At 42.8% G+C, this 19696-nt stretch overlaps 1 protein-coding gene across 2 annotated transcripts in view; it reads right to left on the bottom strand.

Moving 5' to 3' along the window:
- FRZB (frizzled related protein) overlaps positions 1–1041 on the bottom strand; it is a 35068-nt gene extending 34027 nt beyond the window's left edge. Inside the window, exon 1 of one of the 2 annotated variants that reach the window (XM_084642798.1) lies at positions 169–1041. In XM_084642798.1, the coding sequence (XP_084498924.1) occupies positions 169–634 (466 nt within the window). In that variant the 5' untranslated portion in view covers positions 635–1041. The remainder of the gene's footprint in view (positions 1–168) is intronic. The other variant, XM_084642799.1, reaches the window with a different exon arrangement.
- Between the last annotated feature and the right edge of the window lie 18655 nt (positions 1042–19696).

Below are 19696 nucleotides of genomic sequence, written 5' to 3' on the forward strand. Positions count from 1 at the left end.
GAGCGGGCTGGGCTCCCGAGGGCAATGGCAGGGAGAGGGGCAAGGGGGGGACCGACGGCAGGGAGGGGACAGGGCTGGGCTCCCGGGGCCGATGGCAGGGAGAGGGGCAAGGAGGGGAGCGATGGCAGGGAAGGGAGCGGGCTGGGCTCCCGGGGGTGCGGCACTTACCGGCTCCCTCGGCGGTCACGATGGCCTCTGGGGAGATGCAGACGCCGCGGTCGTAGAGGGGCAGCTCCTCGCAGGCCAGGCTCTCGGGCCAGGTGTGGCGGTACTTGATGAGGACGGGCTCGCAGCCGGCCCGGGCCCGCTCGCACACCGACTTGCAGGGCTTGATGGGCTCGTGCTGGAAGTCGATGGTGCAGATGGGCGCGTACATGGCGCAGAGGAAGAAGAGCAGGTCGGGGCTGCAGTGGGTGCCCAGCAGCCCCTCGAACTGCTCGATGGCCAGGATGGCGTTGGCCTGGGTGCTGTGGTGCAGGTGGTTGGGCATCTTGGTCATGTTCCAGGGCAGGGACTTGCACAGCGGGATGCGGACCGGCTCGCAGGCGGCCCCTTGGGCCCCGGGCACCCTGCTCAGGAAGAGCCCGGCCAGGGCCAGGGCCAGGAGGAGCGCGGCGGAGCCGCAGCCCAGCATGGTCCCGCCGGGCTCTGGGCTCGGGACCTCACACACACGCGCTCCCCGGACCTGGCGGAGCCGCCTCTTCTCTCCCTGCCCCTCGCCACAGCGGCTCCGGCTGCCACCTGCCCCGGGCAGCGGGGCCCGCCCCCTGCGGCGCTAGGGGTCGCGGCGGGATCGGAGCAAGGCGCAGCCGGAAGGGGGGAGATCGGGGGGCGCTGCAGCGGGGGGCGCCCCGCTCCTGCTGGCGCCGAGCACGAGGACGGGCCCGCGGGCGCCCCGGCAAAGTTTGGCCAGCGCGGAGAAGCGCTTGGGACTCGCCGGGCCCCGCTCCGCAGGCTGAGGGACGGGCCGGCTTTGCAATGAGGGCTCTGTCTGCAGCCCAGCTCCTTTTCCCCTTCCCACCTCCTGGCCAGAGAGCCCCAGCTCCTCCTCCCAGCCCTCCTTAACCCTGGGCGGCGGCGGGGAGGAGGGGGGACGAGATGACCTGCGGCTGCATTAACTTCCATCAGTATAAGACACCGCTTGTCCCGTACCCCACCCCCCGCCTATCCCTCGGGAAAGCTGCGAGCTCTCAGTTTGCGCGGGCGCTGCAGCAAGGCAGAGCGGGGGAAGCCAAATCAAGCTAGGCCTTGTCAAGCGACTGGAAAGTGCCGGGCAGCAGAAGCGCCCAGCCAACCCTGACAGAACCTCTTAGACCAGATCTGGCAGAGCTCAGAGACCCACCAACTCTTAAGCCAGAAGGGAGCAGCATGATCGTCTGACCGGCACATCGCAGGCCACAGACCTCCCACACCCAGACCCCTAGTCTCTGGCTGAGTTACTGAAGACCACAGATCATGGGTTAAAGATTGCAAGCTCCAGGTCTACACTTTAGAAACACATCCCTCCTCCCCACCCAAGCATGGAGGTAAAGAAAAGGAGTCTCTTTCAGACACTCCACAGGACACAAGGAGGCGGGTTTTTCCTTCCCGAGTCTCTCTGTTCTGGTGTAAACAATCACCTCTGGGGCTATCTTTTCAAACATAAGGGGTAGAGTTTCTGATCTGCCTTGCTGCACGGGATCCGATGCCTTTGAATCGCAGCCCTTGCCAAGAGGGCTGCATTCATTCTGACACTGCCCACCCCCTCCACAGCCAGAGTCCTGCGGGAAACTTTCCCCACAGTGGCAGAAAGTGGTTTTTTCTCTCCTTCAGTCCAGATGCATTTAATCTAGAGGAGAAAATAGAAAGCAGATCCATCCCCCAGCAGCTTGCTCCCTCCAGCTAAAGTAAACTCCTGTTCAGAGCACAGTCTAAAATGAAGTGACCTACAGAGGCATCTTCCCCTCTGCATCGGGGGGAGAGAGAGGACTCCCTCAGAGGGGCAACAAAGCCCCAAACAAAACAGGAAATCACCTTTGCTCTGCACCATTAAAATGTGCCTTTGTTTCAACGCAGCCATTTCTCACAGCTGATCATTTTTAGCCAAACCTATCCCCTTGGCTTCCACCCCCTCCCCCAGCACACACAGTGGGCTATCTGTTTCTGGCCCTGGATTTGACTTGAAGGCAAGAGGTTTAAAAATGTAACATTCACTTGCTGTTTATATGGCTTCGTTATTGCTGAAATAATTCTGGACAATGGTGCCATAAACATTTTTCCCCCAAGGAAAAGATTGTTAATTGGAGAACAAAGAATAACAGACGCTAAACTTGGATTAATTTAGTTGAAACACAGGGTGGTTTATTTTGGTGTAACTGTTTTGTATCTTTAACAACAAATAAATTAGGCATGAGAAATATTAGCACTAAATTATTTGGAAAAAAGAAAATAGAGCCATGCTGAGATAAATACCCCTCTTCTGAATAGTAAATTTGGAGATAGCTATATTCAAGCTAGAATGCCTTTGGGACTCTTATTAGCAGTACTGTTTTGAGATGGAAGATGACAACCTTCACACAGCCTACACTGTTAAGTGGGAAACCATGACTATCATCATCAAACCAGCAACTCTTGACCTCCTGGTCAAAAGAGCAACAAAAAAAGCCTGCCTTTTCAAGGCCAATGTACTAGGCAGATCAAACCTGGGTTAAAGATCTGCCAGTTGAATGTTGAAGACTCATGGTCCAAGAGTGACTGCCTTCAGTATTTTCTCCAGATAATCAACATCAAAGTCCTCACCCTTCAAAAAACCCACATTACAAACAAAGAAAAAGCCTGTTGTTACAAAATCAATAGCTATAAACTCATAGCCAGCAATGACCACCCAAAATAAGGGCTGGCAATTTACATAAAGTGGGAGATCAACCAATATGTGGTCCTACCTCCTACAGAAACAAACTACAATCTCCGTGCATGTCAGCAAGCTATCATTAATGTATATAAACCACCTGGTACACAGTGGCCTCAACCAGCTCTGCACCCTCCTGTATTTATGGGCAACTTTAATAGTCACCACACACAGTGGGGTTATGCAGCAAACAACATTTCAGGTGAAGAAAGGACATGGTCAGGGTTGACAAATGATATGCTCCTCCTTTCTAATGCAAAACAGTGCAGCACTGTCCGCACTGCAAGATGGAGCAGATGATACTGCCCTAACCCAATGTTCATCTCTAAAGATGATGGAGGCACACCAATACCCTCGTCACAGACCATTTTTGATGACTTCCCGAATGGCCAGCACAGACCAGTCCTGACCCATATTGGCAGTCAAATTCCAGTTCTCTACTCAAAACCAGTGCTGTGCTGGAACTTCAAAAAAGCAGACTGGGCCACTTACCATGGCAGTGGACAATACAATCTCCCACATTCCCCCAGTGCTGAAAAAATTTGACTATTTTACTGCTCTTCTAATCTCTGCTTCAAAGAGGACCATCCCCTAGGCACACAGGTCACCGTATGCTCCTTGCTGGGCTGTAGAGAGCCAAGAGTCCACAAATATGCAGAGTGTAGAGACCGAAACACTAGAGTGTAGAAAGCCCTCCTGTCACTGAATGCAGTAAGGCCAAAATGGTGGCTTGATTGTGAAGAAGATCCAAACTTCACACACTCGAGTAAATATGCGTGGAACCTGGAGGCTGCAAATCCCACACATGCCACTAGCCAATGCCATCACTGCTAAACCTTTGTGGACATCCCAACAGCCAGTGACAAACAGTATCGCAGACAAGTCCAACATCAACTCTGGAAGGCAATGTCCACGTGCACTCCATCGCCCCAATGGTCTGGACCCATTCACAAGTAAGGAGACTGAAACAGCCACAAACCTGGGAAAAGCAGCGGGAAGAGATAGTATCTATCCTGAGTTCCTATATAACCCAGTCCATTAGCTCAGAAATGGATGATGCAGAGTACTGTGCATCAGTGTAGACAAGAAGTTGCCATATCCAACTTGTGAAAAGGCAGCTAAAATCAGACCATGTGAATCATCATGGGGACTTTAAAATCAACAAACTGTGGCTTTCTGGATTAGCAAACATTGAACTTCATTTGAGCTCATGCTCAAATAAATTGGTTAGTCTCTAAGGTGCCACAAGTACTCCTTTTCTTTTTATTGAACTTCCAGCTATCCGTTGAGATATAGCCACAGTTTGAGAACTTAACTGGTCTGAAGACTGCTCAGAACTTCCCACCCTGCCGGTCATGGATAACATACCCCAGCAACACCTGAAACTGCAAAAACCACTGTGGACCACACATGACCATCTCATATCTCTAGTTCCAGCCAGGGAATGGCAAAGTGTCAACCTTATCTACTATTCTAAACAAGCACATTATTACTGACCCAACAAGCAGCCCTCCTGGTTTCGACTTGCCATGCGGACATTGAACCACACTGAACCACATCCAAACAAACCATGGAAGATGTGACTACTTGATGCCCAAGAGGAAAATCAAAGACACTCAGACCCTCATGTGGCTCCACAAGAGAAGGGGTTACAAACCCCTTATTGCTGAGAAAACTAATAAGGAAAACTTTGGGGAATTTAATGCCACTCCATGGGACTTACCACCTACAGTCTGGCCCTATGTATTATTATTATTCATAGTACCCTAGCACTTAGATGCCCTAACTGTGGATCAGGACCCCATTGTACTAGGCCTGTATAAACATGTCCAGGGTTTCATGCTAGAAAAGTTAGTGTTGCTGGTGGCTTGTCCTTTGTGTGGATAAGTTTATTCTTGTATTCTCAGGAAAATAACAAGCAAGGCAAGAAAATGGAAATCAAAAATAAATTATTTCCCACCATTGTGCACTATTGTTGCAGAAGAGATAAATCTTGGAGGAATTTTAGTGTATATTTAATTCTGTTAATTGAACGAAAAAATGTCTTGCAGGTAGTAAAATAGTGGGGAAAATCTGTCTTTAGCAGCAACAGAAAAATGAGTATTTCTCCATGTCTTTTATTCAATATCTGAACAATGTCAGGGGCAAATCCCCCCTCCATCTCCCTCAGTGTGCAGGATGCCACTTACAGCAGCATGGATTCAAGGAGCCCACACAGAAGATGCACATCCTCTCTGCAGAGTGCATACTTTCATATGAATGCCCTACACAGTTGCAGGAGACTAGGCAGGTCAGGTCCTGAAGATCTGCAGTTACATTTATTTTCACATTCTGCCCACCCCTCCCCTCCCCGTTACAACACATAGTAGTGAACAAAGTGTTAAACATGTTGGTACTGAGAGGAGACAAGAGTAGCCATGTTTAACATCTTGGTTAACCCTAGGGTGGATCATAGGGTTAAACATGATGAGCTGGCATAGAATCGTAAAACTAGTCTGGAAGGAACCTTAAGAGACCTTCTAGTCCAATCTTCTGCATTGAAGGCAGGACTTACCTATTGTCTAGATCAGTGGTTCCCAGCCACTGGGAGCTGCGGGGAGGCTGTGTCTGTGGACAGTCAACGTCAGCAAAATGTCTCATGGCCTGCAATCAGATTACCCTGATGGGCTGCAGATTGCCCACCACTGATCTAGATCATCCCTGACAGGTTTTGTCTAATCTGCTCTTAAAAATCTCCAATGATGGAGATTCCACAATTTCCATAGGCAATTTATTCCAGCGCTTAGCCACCGTGACAGTTTTTCCTCATGTCCAACCTAAACTGCCCTTGCTGAAATTTAAGATAATTGCTTGTTCTATCCTCAGAGGTTAACAAGAACATTTTTTCTCCCTCCTCCTCAAACAACCTTTTATGTACATGAAAAATGTTATTTCTCCCCTCAGTCTGATCTTCTCCAGACCAAACCACCCCATTTTTTGTCTTCCCTCATAGGTCTTGTTTTCTAGACCTTTAATCATTTTTGTTGCTGTTCCCTGGGCTTTCTCCAATTTGTCCACATCTTTCCTGAAATGTGGCACCCAGAAATGGACACAATACTCCAGTTCAGGCCTAAGCAGTGCGGAGTAAAGAGCAGAAGAATTACGTCTTGTGTTTTGCTTACAACACTCCTGCTAATACATCCTAGAATCATCTTTGCTTTGTTTGCAACTGCAGATCATTGTTGACAGATATTTCGCTTGTGATCCACTATGACCAACCCCATATCCGGTTTTGCAGTTCTCTTTCCTAGGCAGTCATTTCCCATTTTGACATGAGTGCTTCAATAGGAGCGTGTTCAGTTAGTGGTCCTTGATCTGCATTGGCTGCCTATGAGTTTCCAGGTGGGGTTTATGGAGTTGGTATGGACCCATAAATCTAAAGAATAATATAACACCTGACATCACACAAAGTCATTTCCGAGAATATACAAGCCCTTAGTGGGGCTGAGGCCAAAGTAGAAGGATTGTTCTTTGAGTGGTTTATATAGAAATTAACGGAAAAGTTGGATTATTATAGCCTGCAAAACTTTGGGTAATTACAGCTTTGATGCAAAATATATCTTGTAGACCAAACTGCCCCCAGTTATACTAGTGCAACCTCATTGAAATCAGTGGCTCACACTGCTATGAGGACAGAATTCAGCTGTAAGTTGTCTGGTTATGTTCAGAGCTGTGTGGATGTCTGAATAAGTTGATTAGGGCATACAGATGTAACCTCAAAAGTGCAGATTTCACAAGAATGTGAAAAGGGATTGATTTCTTCATTCTTATTCTCATAGCCATACCAAAGTGAGGGTAGGAAAGAAGCTGCCTTGAGATGGCTGGAATTAACTTGTTTAACTTTTTCCCCTTTCTGTCCCCCACCCCTCTTCTACTTCTCTCTCTCTCAGCAGTCCATAAGTCAGTAACTGCATTAAAAAACAATGTCAGAGGCATAGGGTTCAGCTTAGTTATTAGAACTGTAAATTAGCAAAATCTCATGCTTTTAAAATAGATTTTTTAAAGTAGTTTAGACTGTCCCCCTTTCACATAAAGACTTCACTGAATACAGTAAATGGTAAGAGGATGAGTAATGTGTGATCAGACACAGAAAGTTATGATGCAAACTATTAGTGGGACAGTAGGAATTACTGGTGTGTTTACTTGTGCCTTAGTGTAACTGTTTATAGTGCATCAAATGCACTAAAATGTTTTGACGTGTTAATGCAAAATAAGAATTTTATCCCATAAATATGGACTCGTTACTCCCTGCTCTCATCAACGGAGGCAAGATGGAGTTTTACATGGTGGATTCAGGCACAGTGAGGTGTCCTTTCCTTATGGGAGTCCTCGGGTGGTATACATCCACAATAGCAGTTCCTACACCACCACCTCTGATTTCCCCTCCCAGTTTAGGGGTCTAGCTAAGGAAAAAAGGAGTGTAGCCAGTGTCTCTCTTGGCCCTGCCAATCAGAACTTGTCTCGAGGTTGTGGGCAGTCAAGTGTAAATTAGAGCAACCGTATAGCTGCTCTGAAACCAGAGTGGGGTTTGGGACGGAAGTTAGGGACCACTTGATAGCAGAGCACTGTTCAACTGGACCAGAGGATCTGGCTCTACATTTTCAAAGAATGTAAAACAGACAAAAACAAAGCAGTTAAATAATATCAAGTGGGCAAAGTGTAGGCACCAAATTTTTCATATATGGGGCTTATTACATCTGGCTAGGAAGAGACTGGAGCACATATGATTGGAGTTGATGTAAAGGAGCATGTCTCTGAAACCTGCTCTATCTGGTAGTCAATCACAATCCAAAAGCTCAGTGCAAGACGTTCTTTTGGCCAGATGTTTGCCTAATAGATCTTTATACTTTCTCTTCAACAGTAAAAAAGTTTAGACAATTAGAAAGTGAGAAATGCCTTGTAAAAATACTACATAGCTACAAAAATGTACTATATAGGTATAGCTTGTCTTGGAACTGACTGAGGTTTGGAGGTAATAATAGTTTATAAATATCTGAAAGTGAACGCTGAAGAGGGAAAGGAGTTCTTTTTCATAATTAACTGGAATACAACTAGGAGCAATGAGACGAAATGAAGAAAGGAAAAATTTAGACTGGATAGCGGGAAAAAACATGCAACAGTGAAATCTTTTAGCCAGTGGAATACTTATCCAAGGCAAGGGATGAAGATCCAGTTACTTAGCACGTTTATATTTAAATTGATCAAAACACCCACCCTGTTAACATTCCCTAGGAACAACCTACAGTAGCATGACGAGGTGCTAACATGACAATACCAGGTGTTTTCTACCTTTAGATTCAGCTTCTATGATCAATCTTGTAAACAATAGCTAATGGAGGTGTTTTGATAGCAAGCACGGTTTTCTGTTATATTTTGTTGATTTGTGATTATTTTAGTAATACGAGACCCAGGTACCTTGGCTACTATTTCTAAAGAGCTAAACACATTTTGTGTGAAAAGCTAGCTAAGGAAACATCCAATACAATATTTTTGCTTTTAGAAATCTGTCTGCTACAACCAGTTGTCCATTCCAACCATTTTTTTTTTACTCTGTGTAGTATTTTCTATATCCATGTGTACACAAAGATCCAGACTGTTAATAAGAAAAGGTCATGTTGAGATCAACACCACATATTCAGAACAGGTTTTCACTTTCCTGAGCCTTTCTGTAATGATCTTAGTGTTACTTACAATTTAATTTACTTATGTATCCAGAAAAAACAAAATATTTTATATAGCTGTTACTAAAACCATAAAATCATTGACTTAGAGAGTCATAAAAAGGGGATTTATTGTACATTTCCTGTTCCAGCCAAGGTTTTGTTACAGCTCCCTCAGGTAGACAAAGCACAGGAGACTATTAACTTACTTTAATAATCTTTCAAGTTTCTCCTTGGACAACTTACAAATAAAAAGGAATAAGAAAAGATTCTTTTCATACAACCTTCTTCAGACCTGCAATTTTTCATACTGTTCATTATTAACCATCCCGTGCCTTCTGGGTCTTTATGCAACACAGATTCAGATTTTTCATATTAATTTTTGCTCACATCTATCTCCTTGAAAAGTCAGGAAGAACGTAATTTGCCCCCACAACTCCATATCCTTTGTTACTAATGAAATTAATATTATGGGTTTGGAAACATGCCCAGTTACATTTAGCTCTACACATAATTAACAAACATTGAAAAGGCTCATTGACATCGACAACAGTTCTGTGCACCAAAAGAGCGTAGAACATTCTGGTAAAGAGTCTACTCTAGCCTATGCTGGATACGTGGCATACATACACACACATTCCATGGATGTCTAGTTTGGCAGGATGAGCTTGTGAAGTGCCTGTGGCTCTCCCAGATTTTGCAGCCACATATGGATTTTTAGCTTCTTGGTAGGGTTTGCCAGCTGTAATGCAGATTTTCAGCATGGACACAGGGGTCTGCTTTGGTTCGCCTGTATAAATTGACAGCAAGAGTCTTTGTGTGGTATGTATGCTTTTTGTGGCATTTGGCCACACAGAAGAAACTTCCATCAGAGAATAAGAAGCTTGACAAATGGACGGTAGAACTCCTTTGACTCCTTTGCCTTTATCCCAAACACAGCTGCCAAGGACCCAGTAACTTCATTACTGTGTCTCAACATTGTTAAAGAATTGCTCCATTTTACAGTGTAACTGGAATTTTATTAAGGCCCAGATTTTTAAAGGTATTTAGGCATTACAGTGCTCAGTGCTGCAATGCCTAATAACTTAGAAGCCTAAATCCCATTAACTGATAATGGAATCTGGGTTTTAGTCTCCAAACTCTGCTAAATCCCAGGCCATGTCCGTGTCTTGTTCAGTGTGGCAACTGGTGGTACTTTGACCATTTCACCTGGGAAAGTATTCCATAAATTGACAGAGAAGTTGTTAAACTCTGTCTGTGATTCCGACATCATTCAAATTTTCAGCCATGACCCTAAACCTGTCACATTTTTCTCCTACTAGTTTATAGCTCAGAAGCTTTGCATTATTTTAGGTTTAAAAAAAAGTTATATAATTCCCTATATATTATTGTAAATGGTAATTTGGAGGGGGAGGTAGGATTAAGCAAAGTTAATTGACCAAAAGATGTATTTACATTCAGGGCAGACATTTTTAATTTCACAATTTCACATCAATTTTAAAAGTGTATCAGAACTTATTTATATGTTCATGCTGAAAATGTAATATGAACAGAACAGTAGTTATATTCAGTTTACATTTGGATCATTATCTTTGCAACCTCAAGGTCTAGAAATGTGAATGAAAATTTTTTGAATCTTGGTGCCTAAAATTAGATGCCTAAAAAACAGGCCTGATTGTCAGAGGTGTTGAGTACCTGCAATGAAGTCTTTATATGAATGCATAGACCCTGATTCTGAAAACACAAGCATGTGTGTAACTTACTTTATATGAGTAGCACCACTTAGTTCAGTAGGACTGCTAACGTGAGTAAAGTAACGTGTTTAAACATTTGCTGAATCAGGACTTCAGTTTATGGAAAATTTTGAGCCGAACCAAAAACAGCTTTGCATGTAACTTTGGGTCTTGACTGCAAGGTTGGGTACCATGGGAAGCCAACGGATTCGAGAGACTGGAAGATTTTCCTGATGTTCTAAATTTCCCATTTTTCAGTTCCTACTGTTACTCTCCAATAGATCATTGGTCTGTTCTAATATGGCAATTCTTCAGTGCAAAATCAGAGACTGACAATCCACAATCTCTAACTGTATTTACTACAGTCTAATTAGTGTCATCAACACAGTTCTTGTTCTGATAATTTGACTGAGGTACATAAACCCCTAAGGACTCTGTTGGAATCTGATTCACATTTACAATTTAAATACTTTAGGATCTGCATCTCCATTGAAGGGGTAGAGACAAAGGGGGACAAAGTTCAGGGGGTTTCCCAAGCTTTTTCCTTGGAGGGGAGTGGGGGGGGGGGTTGGAGAATACAGTTGCCTCAGTGATTAACACATGATGAAACAATTTCCTTTAACAATGTAACAAAAGCTTAAAATACAGAGTTAATTAACAATGTTACAAAAAAATCAGCTTTTATGTCATTCCAACAAACCCAGACAGATAAAAGCCAACCAGCAGATTGGAATTCACACAGATCTGCAGCACATCAAAGAGTCACATTAATGAGGTAGCATTCAATTAGTTGAAACATTTTCAGTTGTATAACTAATGTTTATTGTTGTTCTGAGTTGGGACCCATACCGGCTAGCTGAGGGCAGTCTTCCTGAGAGCAACAGTAAATTGGCTGCATGTTTTAAAGTAAACAAAGTTCAGTCATCTCAAATGACCTTTCTTAAGGAACTGAGAGTTATGTTTACCAAGAGCTAGAGCAGGTGCCTTTCCCAAACTGTTCTAAAACAGAGTTCACACACCTCATAGAGCCTCTGACTCTGAACGCTAAGGAGGGGATTTTCAAAAGCACCTACATGATTTACATCCAGAAATCACCATGAAAGTCAAATTACTTACATGCTTTTGAAAATGCCACCCTAAAAGGCAACAAAGTTCTGCGGAAGCTTTCTCCTGTGCTTGGCCTCTCCTGGAGTTCCTGACCAAAGGATTGCTACTCAGCTCACACTCTAGGTTCTTTCCCTTCAGAGAGCTACTCCCATCTCCTTTGCATCTGGGCGGGGTACTGAGCCATCTGCCTCAGTAGCCACATCTTTAGCAGGAAAAAGGTGCATTTTAGCTAACACATGATAACTAACATAGGTTAAAATCCTATGGTAGACAAGGCAAGATGTAATGTGAGTATGAATGAACTGGTCAAGGTAAATTCTAAGCTTCCCACTAGGTTTACCTCAACTAGCTAACACATATTAAAACTAAAACTTGCCTAGTCTGCACTAGGATTTCAACATGTTAACTAGCACATGTAAAAATACACCTTTCCCCCAAGTGTAAGTAAGGTCAGAGAGTCCAGCAGAACCTACTTTACCCTTTGTCAGCATTACCAACCCCTGCTTGCTAACAGGACAGGGATTTTAAGGCAAAGATGGCCAGCTTGTATGGTTATGTCTTGTGCAACATTTCCACATGTGCCCTCTGTAGAAATAATTTCAGATTAAACCCAAACCAAAACACCTCCAGGCCATTACTAATTAAGACTTATTCCCTACCCAATGGCAGGGCCAAATTCTGCCCTCATTTGCACCAGCACTGCCCCATTATCAGAGCAGAGCAGCATTTTATGCCAGATCAAACCAATTTCTAAAATCAGAGTTCAGGGTACAGTTAAGTTTTACTGTAGGGGCATGATCTATGCACCCTCAGGTCCCATCGACTTTAATGGGAGCTGATAGCTCAGCACTCACAGGCTCAAGCACTGTGTTTGTCTAAATACGAGCACGCAACGTTCACATATGTTCGATAAGTATTTGTTCATATACCTTGCTCTTTTCAGTCTCTACAAAGGGCCTCACTTAAGTGCACTACACATCTTATAATTTTCTCAATCTCTCCCTGTCTCTCGCTCTCTCCGACACACACACACACACACAGTCCCTCCCTTTTGATCAGTAAACGCTTAGTAGCAGAATCCTCTAGTAAGGTTTCTTATTACCAAGACCCCATCACATTTTATGGAAGTATTACGAAGTTTATAAACTATACACCAGACTACAGTTTGTTAAAATAATTAGAATTATATAAAAATAACTAATTAAAAGAACAATAAGTTCGGAGAGTCAAGCTCTCCAAAGTTAGGAAATGCCAGAATTAAGATGGCCTGTGCAATCTTAATGTGTCCCCATTGTGCATATTGTGCATTATGACACAGGTCTGAATTACATGGTCACATACCATTTTTTCCACATGGCCCCGGTTCCATTCAGTGCACTGGATGGATGTTGCTCTCTGAACTTGCACTGAATATGCAATTATTGATGTGTTTCCACTCATTCATGTGAATTAACAAAGCCCTTCCTTTTCCAGTTTATTTATTGATAGAGAAAATAGTGGGGAGGGATGTAAATTCAGGAAGAGTCACAAAATTTAGAGGCACACAGTGATTGTGTACTGTAACAACTGATGATAAATACTATTACACAATTAAAAAACTACTAGCTATACACAGTTGGGACTATTCCAGAACATATTTTTAACATAAATCTAAAAATACTGTCCTGGTCTCTTTAAATTCCTCATTCCTGTAGAGTTTTGTCCCTGTTCATTGGCTCTCCCAGGTTATTGCATGAGTCTACAATGTTCAGTATATCTGGTGATTTATAATTACTCAGTTACTCTTTGGGCTACAGCAGTGGATTTCTAAGGGTAATTTAAGACCTTAATGACTTTAAGGTCTTGGGTCCTGATCCCCCACACACTTAAAAGCTTGCAGAATAAAAATCAGTCCCAGGGAATTATTTAAAATCATGTTTACCTTTTACCTAATTTTCTCACAATGTAATAATTATTTTATATCTAAAACTATAATGCAATCATAATTTGATGAGGAGTTTGCTGACAGTGTGCTTGGCAGCAACCTTACTTCCCTGATTTATAAACAAACCTTCTTGGTTCAAGTAAAAACAAAAAATGCAAAATTCAGTTGGCATGTTTTTCATCATCTATTTCCAATAATTACAAACTTAGATAATTTTCTGATCATTCCTGACATTTCTGTTACAAGATCTATAAATCTAACCTCCAGACAATTTTTCTCCCCTTGCCTAATTTTTTCCACAGTTTTATACTGTATATAGAACATTGCTTGCTTGTTTATTTTGCTCCCTGCAACCACGGGCTTGTTTACGAAAATTGGAAACAAACCATTCTTTGCAGAAGAGCCAGCAAGCATACATACAAATATTTGCAAATCTAATGGATGGGAATAAACCTGATCAAGGTTCATGACTTAAAACTACTTATCTATATAATTAATCTACACCTTAAAACCTAACCTAACATACAACGATCCAGGCCTCTGTCCTCAATACTGTCAATCATCATTGTGCTAGAGTCATTAGGATAAAGCTTTATAAAAATATAATTTTCCTCAAGCTGTAAAATTCCACCACAGGATTTTTGATTACTACTTTTCCTTGACTGCCTTCTCCCTGTGGGTTTGTCTGCTTCCCACCTCAGCTCCAGTGCTTCTGGTAACTGCCAGTGCTCTCAATGCCCCCGATTCTACTGGGTTCAAATAATTTAGACTGTAATATAACAGTTACTTGGCAGTGATAGTCATTTTTAATTTTACTTTGCCTCCTAGTTTAGGATTTGATACATCAGCAGCCTACAGATGCAGGAGTAGTTCATTTCAGTTAAATTAAAACTGAGGTACAAACACCTAACCATAAAATTATGATCTAAAGCAATAATTCTCAAACTTTTCTACCGGTGACCCGTTTCACATAGCAAGCCTCTGCGTGCGACCCACCTAAATATATAAAAAAAGTGTTTTTAATTTATAAACACCATTATAAATACTGGAGGCAAAGCAGGGTTTGGGGTGGAGGCTGACAGCTTGTGACCCCCCCCCCCGTAATAACCTCACAACCCCCTCAGGGGTCCCGACCCCCAGTTTGAGAACCCCTGATATAAAGGTTGATGCTTGGAGTCACTATTCTCAGTTCCAATCCCACCTGTCCAAGATGAGTTTTATAGCAAATGGTCAGAATGGAGAAACTTGTAACTTGTGCCGTAGACTGTTAAAGAATGATACCTTAAGGATACTGGTAGGTGATTTCTCTTTTCTTCCTTAAACATAAGAACACCCATACTGGGTCAGCTCAAAGGTCCATCTAGCCCAGTATCCTGTCTTTTGACAGTGGCCAGTGTCAGGTGCCCCAGAGGGAATGAACAGAACAGGTAATCAAGTGATCATCCTCTGTCACCCATTCCCAGCTTCTGGCAGAGGCTAGGGTCACCATCCCTGCTCATCCTGGCTAATAGCCATTGATGGACCGATCCTCCATAAATTTATCTAGTTCTTTTTTAAACCCCGTTAATGGTTTGGCCTTCACAACATCCTCTGGCGAAGAGTTCCACAGGTTAACTGCATTGTGTGAAGAAATACTTCCTTTTGTTTGTTTAAAACCTGCTGCCTATTAATTTCATGTGGTGACCCCTAGTTTGTGTGTTATGAGGAGGAGTAAATAACACTTCCTTATTACTTTCTACACACCAGTCATGATTAATCCTTCTGCATAAATTTAGAGTTTTGGATGATTCTAACCTGGTGCTTAATTGGAGTGTTCAAGGAACTCAGGTAGAAAGATCTGGTGACCATCTTAGCAAACTCTGGGCCTGATCCTCAGCTCATGTGGATCAAATGCTTCACTGAAGTCAAAGGAGATCAGCTGGTGCAAGTGAGTGTAAGATATGGCTTTCAGCATCAAATGGATTCTGACAACGTTATACTAATCAAAAAATATGAGATGAGCTCCAAATGGCTATTATGCAAACTTCTGCTGCTATAATCTTTGTACTGGAAGGCAAACTAGTATACTGCTGTGACAATGCAGGTCCAGATACCCCAAAGAGCAAGCAGAAGGTTCAAACCTCAAGAATGAGCAGTTAAACTAACTGATTATAATACTGTATGATAGAAGTGTATTGGGTAAGCTCTTATATGAAGGTTTATAATGTTCTCCACTTGATGGTCATTAGGAGCTATGTATACAGCAGCGATAATCAGTGGTTCAGGAGACAAATTAGTCATCAACATTACCCAAAAGAGCCACTGTAATGCGAATTCATTGTTTCATTTATATTTATAAAATTTCTCACCGCAAAATGACTGACCAAGTAGTCAACAATTGGTTAACAACATAGCAAAGGCATCCTAATTGGATAATAATGAAGATTAGTTAATAGTTAAATCACACAATGTTTTAATATGTGCTGCAAAGAGCTGCAGACACATTAAAGAACCACTTACCGCTCCCACGCTTCAGCCTGAGTGGCACTGGTATACAAACTATGATTATGAATCTATGTATTTGTGTATATAGAAAACTGGACTCATAACCTGTACCACAGCTTCAACTACATCTCATAGCAGGATGGTGAGCAGTTAAGCAGGGAGTGGCACCACCCAAGTCAGCTGTTCAATGAAAGGAGCTTCAAGTAAATATTGATTGTCCAGCCCAGGAAAAGACCATGATGGACCATTACAGTTAACAGAAAGACATTGAGACATCCCAGCTATCTAGTCAAGAGGGAATTTCCCCCACTTTTAATAAACATCCATCACAATGAGACGGAGGGTGGTGGTGGTGGGGGGGGGGTGGAGTCTTTTAAAAACAGGCTTGAGATGAAGGTTTTTAATCCAGTACTTGACAGTCTTGAGGCAGGAGGCCGTCTCTGAATCCTGGATCCCTCTAATAGCCAGGGGGTGCACTGAGAAACTGTTTTAAGGCAATAACTTGTATTAGAAAAGGAATTTTATCTATTATAGAAACGTAACACCTGAAATTGCGTCTTTATGTGTATTTACTATGTAACTTATACATTTGCTTTCCCTGTTTCATCTTTGAATCTCTGGCTTTTCTATTAAATAAACGTTTTGCCTATACTTTTCCCAAGCAGGTCTCTGGTGTGCAAACTGTGGTCTGTCCCCTGAAAAGTGAACTGATAATCAGGGGGTTGGTTTCATGCCAACCAGAGAGGAACAGTCAGAGTGTCTTGTACTTAAGAACTCTGGGAGGATGAATTTGTGGAAACGATGAATTAAGTTAAACACATTTGACATGATGCCAAATACCCTTTAATTAATCCTGATTAAAAAGGGCAGATGGTTGTGTGGAGGGTATCACTAAACATGGCTGACAGCAACTTGCATTTCAAGGAGAGAAATGGAATTGTGTTCCAAACAGGATAAGCCATCTTCATGTTTCTGGGTAATGACCATAACTAGATCCATATTAACATCCCACAGAGTTGCCTACTTGGTCTTGAGAAGCACAGCTCCCAACCATTATACTTCAGAAATGTGTGTTCTCAGCTTTTTTCTCATATATAAACCTAAAAACACTGGAAAAAAACCTCTTTCCCACTATGGCATGAAAACCATAAATATTCTCCATTAGGACTGCAGATGCGATTGCTAAGTCAAGAGGCGGCAATCTAGACTAATTCTCCAAAAAGTGTTGTAAGACATCTTCACACCAAAGTGGTGCCTACCTAGGAAGCACCATAATGAGATGGGTCCAAACCTTGTGGAGATCTGGATCCCTCCTAGCTACTCCTCTCTTCCACCACTAAGCCTTCCATGATCTCACCTTTCAAACACACACTACTCCTCACAAAAAAGTTTTCTTATGTTTCTCTTAATTCTCATGTCAAGCTAGCATATGGTGTATTTACAGTACACACTGCAAGATGGCAGGCACGCCTTTGAAATACAGACATTTCTGTCTTTCCTCTTCTCGCTTTTCCATGGTTTTGTAAACACATTATGTTAATTTCTTCAACAGAAGTAAAGTAAATTTATATTTTAAAGTAACATTGCTATACCCCAGCAGAGCTAAACAGACTACCCGGTTCTCTGCTCTCTACACTGGCTTCCCATGGATTATTGGCTCAAGTTCAAGGTCTCAGTACCTGAGTACATATCTACAAGGTTCTCCACTTGCCCAAGCCATGCCTTCAAGTCTGCACTATGTTTAGCAGTGTGGTGTCCTGCTGCTTCCTAGCTGCTGGACCCTTTCCCCTCTGCAGGAAAAGACTAGCATCAGGGGATGGTTCCAGCCCTGGCAGTGTGGAAAGGCTCCCTGAAACTAGAGCCTTTCCCCAGTGAGGAAAAGACTCCAGCAGCTCTCCACCGCTGGAGCCATTCCCCACTGCAGGTAACAATCCTGGCAGGGGGAAAGTCTTAGCCTTTCCTTGCCACAGTGAAAGGCTCCAACAGCAGGGAATTGCTGTGAAGCCTTTCCCCACTGCCTCGCCTCCTGCCAGTGCCTTTCACTGATCCATGTAGCTACACACTGAAGCATGGACGAAGCCTGCTTTTCAGTGTGGCATGCAGCTACACATACCCTACATGCTGCCAAGAGTGGTGTAGAGAGTAGATGTAGACTAACACAAGGGTAAAGCTAGCCTGTGGTACTCTGAACTGCCTTCTCTAACAAACACGTAGCAACATGTACATGTACATATATAAAATACCCCACCAAAGCAAAACACTACATTGCACGCACAATTCTCTCCCTTGGGGAGAAGAAAGAACGAACTAACCACATGAGGCAGATGCTCCTAAAATTGCTTAAAAATTACTGGAAAGCACTTAGATACTATAAGGTTGAGGGCAGTATAAGAACTTGTGTAATACCTAACTTCTGGAGCACTTTTCAGCCATAGATCTCAGAGGGAATAAAATGATCCCCCTTTTACAATTGGGGAATCTGAGGCACAGGAAAGAAAGTGACTCACCGAAGGTCACCCAGCAAACCAGTGGCAGAGCAGGAAATGGAATCCAAGTCTCCTGCGTTCAAGTGCAGTATACTAGGCCATAGAGACTAGGCTAAAACAGTTTCAGCATTGGCCATGATTCATGTACCTGTATGAGTCACACCATCCTCCACTTCCTTAAATGTGGTTCAGTAAGCAAAAGCCAGGTGGTTGGGATAGAAGAGTGACAATGGATTTTATAGAGGAGTGACTGGGGAATATATTTTCTATTCAAAACCATAACTGCTCCCTTAGTCCTGCCTATTCAGAAATAACAAGCATGTAAAGACCCATAGGGAGGGATGAAGCACAAGGGTAATTAAAATAAAACAGTCTTACTGCTTTAAAAAGCCTGCCAAAGGAATCACCATGGCAGATCATTTATTAAGTGTAATAGACATGAATTATAGCAAAAAACCATTGTTGGGGCTTTACAGACCTCTCTCCTTAGACATAGCCAGTAATGTTTTCACCCAGGATGCACCTGTGGTTCTTGAGTGTGCCTTCTGGAACAGTCTGGCTACAGGCCATGTAAGAGTCTCTGATGCGGCATTTAATCCCCCTTGCCAGAGAATACTTTGGAGGTTTAGTCCCTTTGCACTGAATAAAAACATGAACAGAAAATCTCATAGCCGCTGTGCAATTCAGCTGCATTAACATTGCTGACTTTGTGCCACAATTTGTCAAAGAAGGTTGTTTGCATTGAAAGAGCAATTTACCTTGTTTATAAAAGGCCGTGGAGTTTGGAGCCATCCACGACAGTTTGTGTATAGACAGCTTATGTTGCACACATGATTGTCACACATGCTTTGAAACAAAGAAGTTGCAGTCATGGACTCAAATGTGATTGTAACAGCTTGAAGCACCAGAACTGATTTATCAACCTTCGATGTGCCTATTCTGTTTTTAGAAATCTGGCCAAGGGAATAATTGATTAGAATTTATGCAGTTCTTGCAGAGAGTATTTGTTGTAGGACACACATCTGGTTGGCTCAAGGACTAGAATGCTAGACCATCCTAGAGTAATTCTAGTAGTGTTGAATACTTGGTCTCCTGCAATTGAAGCCTCTTTCCTTACATCAAAGGCCTAACTTGTGGCAAAAATATTTTTTTAGATGAAGGGCATTTAGATGAAATCACATTTACTGCCACTGCTTAAATCATCTCTTTCAGTCAACACTTTCCTTTCAATTTCCAAACTATCCAGTTGAACCATTCTATTTCTTGAAGCAGGAGTCATCCTTGGCTATGTTCATGTCTGAGTGGCGGAAATAATGGCGTTTTTATTGCCATTGCTATCTAGAATTTCTTTGGTGGTTGGGCCATTGTGATGTAAT

This window comes from Lepidochelys olivacea (genome assembly GCF_965140295.1).
Source record: "Lepidochelys olivacea isolate rLepOli2 genome assembly, chromosome: 11".
In the NCBI taxonomy this organism is placed as follows: Eukaryota; Metazoa; Chordata; order Testudines; family Cheloniidae; genus Lepidochelys; species Lepidochelys olivacea.